At 43.7% G+C, this 4,879-nt stretch overlaps 1 protein-coding gene across 1 annotated transcript; it reads left to right on the top strand.

Annotated features, from left to right (window-relative positions):
• Positions 1–2,304: 2,304 nt before the first annotated feature.
• Positions 2,305–4,416, top strand: LOC137788813 (OTU domain-containing protein 1). The gene has a single exon (XM_068581921.1). It carries the CDS (start codon positions 2,539–2,541, stop codon positions 3,895–3,897), a length of 1,359 nt encoding a protein of 452 aa, XP_068438022.1. The 5' UTR covers positions 2,305–2,538; the 3' UTR covers positions 3,898–4,416.
• Positions 4,417–4,879: the final 463 nt, after the last annotated feature.

Below are 4,879 nucleotides of genomic sequence, written 5' to 3'. Positions count from 1 at the left end.
TTGTAAGGGGGGTGTTGAGCTCCCCTCGTACCAGCTGGAGGTCGGTACACCAGTTCAGGTTACTATAAAGACAACACTACAACGACCGAAGCGCTCATTTGTATGCCGTGCACAACCCTGCGACAGCTGCTGTAGCGTCGCCTCTTTGCGTGCATTTGTTCCAGACAGGCGGTCGTTTTGTCCGCGTGGAGCTCATTGTCGCCCCCGCGCGTTAGTCTGTGGTACCTCACTTCAATGCAAAGTCACTTGAAAAAAACTAAGATCCTCGGACTCCCTCTGGTGGTCGTTGGGCTGCTATGCGACTTAACCTGACGTTTTGGTTCAAACATAAATACAGTGACTAATAATAATACAAAAATACAAAAAAAAATATATTATTTGTTTTAGTTTTTATTTCTGAGGTTACTTTACAGCTGCAGTTACAGCTGTAACTAACTCCACTGAGCTCATATCCATACTAAGCACTAAACACAGTGATTCTGTTTCAACCGGACAAGCTGGAACAGTCACTGTGTTCAAATTAGAGACATGAGCCTGGTGTCTCCCCCACGAATTCATTATCAGCTAGCTCCATTATTGAATATGATGTGTCACGCCCTTCAATCTAAACAATAATATGATAATAAGTATCATAATCACCACTTTAATAATGAAAGGGCTACATCTAAAACCTAATTGTGCTTAATGAAATACAGTGTTGATTTGACAAGCCTCTTAAAAGATTCATTTAATTATTAATTTAACTAAAAAAACTCAAATTCAAGGTGACTTTTGTATTGATGCTGCCAGCTCTAATTTCTTTTTAATTATAGTGAACAGGGAAGTACAAAGGAGAGGTGGTATGCGAATTCAGATTCTTAATGTTTTTTCTTATTAATAAAAGCCAAGATGTGCCCTTTTTTACTTTGACTTTTGTTTTAGTCACACTACTCTATAAAGGAGAAACGTGTCAAAAAGTAAGGTTTTTTTGTAAAGAGAAAGAGTAATTGCCCATTCTGATGCCGTTGCTGTCACACACACGTGATCACCTCGCTTATACACATCTCATCCTTCACATTTGTCGACTGCTCAACACTGACGCACTTCTTCTATTAGAACCTGAAAGTGGAGCTGCGTCCATACGCATTCCACAATCATGAACCACACCGGACGTTAACTAACTTACTTTCAAAATAAAGTTGTCATTATGTCGGTAAGACTAGTCATCTTGGTTGTCTTCTTATTAGTTGGCATAGGTCTTGTCTGCTCAAAGCCAGAGTTTGTTTTTCTATGTACACATTATTTTGAACATTTAAAAAGTCATTCATCAGAGTAAAGTTTTGTGCGTTTCTATTTTATTAACAGTAGTTTTTCAAAAAAAACACATCTTAATTATTGTTGTACCTCAAGTTATCCAATGTTCACAATCAATATTTCTCATCTTATTGTCATGAGGAGACATCTTCTGCCAAGCACACGTTACTTTATATTAGGTAATTGTGACAACAATAATAATATTGATGTAAGTACAGAAACATTTCCAACAAACTATGCAAAAGGTCAACATAAAGATTAATCTCAACATGCCGATGTGCAAGTAAATTGTGCACAAGTGTGTTTCAGGCACATAATCTCCTTACGGTGCTGAAGAAAAGTCAATTATAACCCACACAGGTTTTTCCCATTTAACTAATTAGCCGTTGTGACTTCTAACCAGCGGTGATCTCAATGTGCCCTATTAAAGTTGAATAATTTAAGGGAATGAGTCTGAACATGTATTTTGTATTGTTTGGACTCTTACATCATATCATATTTTGTAGTTCATTTAGATGTTGTAATCCTTTTTTTCGGCTGAGCAGTGTCAAAAAAGCCTGGTTAAATCCACTTAAAGCACACACTCCTTAAAGGGGAGGGAGTGGGGGGGTCAAATACTGACTTTTATAGGCTCTGTAAAATCTAATGAATTCCATGCAGAGTTTTGGACATGCTAGTGAAAACCAAAATTAGGGTAAGAGTGGGCAATAAAAAAACATAAGCAACAAGAAAGTACACCAAAAATGCAGTAACGCATATGTAACATATTGAACATACACTTAGACCTGCTGAACATGTTTCAGCCCAGCACGTGATACACAACGTATGTAACGTTAGCTTTAAGAAGATCTCATTCCCAAATTTTATTCCCAGAGGTAAATTGTATTTCTTTCCAACGTCTCAATTATGTTATAGTCGTCGAACATACATTTATTTTGAAAGCATTCAAACGGAAAACATATATCGGTTTCATTCGGTCCGACTTCGCATTGTTCAAGCAGAGTGTCTCGTTACATTGTAAAGTCTAAAATTAGGGAGGCACCCCAACAGCAAATGACGCGAGCCGTCTAAAGTAGACCTGCCGTGTGCTCGTCTCCGGGTGTCATGGTGTCCGGAGTCAGGGCCATGGAAACGTCCCGTACAACTTGGCTGTTTATTGATGACATGGCGGGTATTTTTAGACCTTGTTATCATCTTTCCGCAACAGCCCGGCTACGCAGGTCGGTATAAAGGGACTCCTTCAAAATGCAGCTGTACAACAGTGTGCTGACACACTACCCGAGGTCGTCTCGCAAAGTCACAATAACTTTAGCGACCAGACCCGAGCGTTTGAACGGGACACAGCTGAGCTCCTCTGACGCTCGCAAACCGGGATTTACGCCACCGGACGCCACTTCAACGACCAACGGGGATACGGTGAGAGAGACTGCTTCTTCCGCAAACATGCCTGCCTTTTCGCCAATGAGGCCTGTTTACTTCACATCGACTGCTGAGATATCAATCCGCAGACCTGATGGAGTGGACAGGACTGTGCCTGTCCATGTCACGAGGGGATCCAAGACCAAGCCCTCCTCTCCTGACTCGCACAGTGGGGAAAGACTCCTCTATAATGACTCTGGTGTGATTGTGGACTTGATAGACCATCTCAGAAATGGCACAGAAGAAGAGCTTTTTCCCGACTGCTCCGAGCTGGTGGGAAATCTCTTTTTCAACAGAAACAGCATCTGCGGGCCCAGAAAAGAAGAAAGCAAGACTGTGCTTGGAAGTTCAAGTGAGGAGGAGGATGCCGTTTCGACGAATGTAACTAACGCGCCCTTCAGAAGCAATGGGTGCGACCTATTACACGAAGGGGAGTCGGTTCCCTCCAGAGCGGATCACCCCGAAGACCCCATAAAGGATGGCTTTAGGGATCCGAGCGGTGACAAAACTGCTCCAGCATCGGACGAGAGACGGGCCTTCGAGCTCAGCGTTCTGCAGGAATCTCCTCCGCAGAGATGCAAAGAGCGGGAGGACGGCGACCATAAAGTCAGCCGGTACCTGGCGGAGGTGGAGAAGCAAAACAAGTACCTACAGGAAAGGCAGAAATACAGGTACCACGTCATTCCAGATGGCAACTGTCTGTACAGAGCAGTGTGCAAAGCCACGTACGGGGACCAGGCGAGGCACGGGGAGCTGAGGGAGCAGACGGTGCACCACATCGCCGACCACCTGGAGGAGTTCAACCCCATCATCGAAGGGGACGCGGGAGAGTTCCTGATCAACGCAGCGCAGGACGGCGCCTGGGCGGGTTACCCCGAGCTCCTCGCCATGAGCCAGATGCTGAACGTCAACATCCACCTGACGACGGGGGGGAGCTCGGAGAGCCCCACCGTCTCCACCATGGTGCACTACCTCGGGGTGGAGGACGCCTCCAAAGTGGCCATGTGGCTGAGTTGGCTGAGCAACGGCCACTACGACGTCCTCCTGGACAAGAGTCTCCCCAACCCGGAGTACGAGGACTGGTGCAGGCACTCGCAGATGCAGAGGAAACGAGACGAGGAGCTGGCCAAGTCCATGGCGGCCTCGCTGTCCAAAATGTACATTGAGCAAAACGGATCTGCGTGAAGTGAATGAATGAGTTAAAGGAATGCACATTGATGCAGTGGAATGCATTCATTTTTATATAAGATTTATACCTTCAGAAAGAGGAAGTGCAGTGCACATATTTTTTTTTTGTATATGCCAAATTAGTGGCAGTGGTTTCTGGGAGTGTTTGAAAGCGTTGTTATTTGTGATAGTTTGGGTGATGTTGACATGAGTGAACTTCTTTGATGATGATGAGTTACTGTATGGGGAAGTGTTTTTGAGTATTTATTTGCCTTTTATCGGCAGATGTTTTTCTATGTTCGTGCTTTGTAGATCATTGCCAATTACTACTTGTCACATAGCTGCTGTTCAATACCTGTAATGCTACTCTCTTTTGCACAAAAGTCCTATCAGACAAGTCCGGAGAGTTTGATTTGTGTCTGTGAGAACAATTCACGACTTCTTTTTCTATTATTCCAGTTCTCTTCAGGCTTTTGACAAAAACATTTCAAAATAAAGTTTTGAAGAAAGTTAATTTACAATGATTTCACGTTTACTTTTCATGCTCATTTCTTCATTACATTGCTTCATATTCAGTATCACAATGACAGCCACATCGTCTTGGGTGCAGAATGAAATGTTCCTGTAATGGCGTCCATCCATTACAATGCAGCTATAGGTGATGTGTGGAGTACTCATCCGTCACCCCCTGCTGTCCTAAAGTGAAGAGTGATGGTCGAAGTTTATTGCGTGCAGTGACTCTGGCGCCGGCGGCCTCTGATTCAGGTCCAGGCTGCAGCGGTAGTGGACCCGCTGGGTCAAAGCCATGAGGAAGTTAAAAGCTTTAGAGTGCAGTGTCTTTGTATTGTCATCGTAATTTGGTGACTTATTTTTTTAGGTTTGCATTTTTGTAATAGTCAAATATATTTGTTTGACAATGTGAAGGCAGCGTAAACAAGCTGTGGAAACGGCCGATGACGTTTCACCTTTTATGTTCATGAAGTGACTTTGATAGAAAACA

The sequence above is a fragment of the Clinocottus analis genome, unplaced genomic scaffold (genome assembly GCF_023055335.1).
Source record: "Clinocottus analis isolate CAN_PGR_092001 unplaced genomic scaffold, fCliAna1.0.p SCAF_18, whole genome shotgun sequence".
Lineage (NCBI taxonomy): Eukaryota > Metazoa > Chordata > Actinopteri > Perciformes > Cottidae > Clinocottus > Clinocottus analis.
This window is presented reverse-complemented; position numbering and strand designations above follow the sequence as displayed.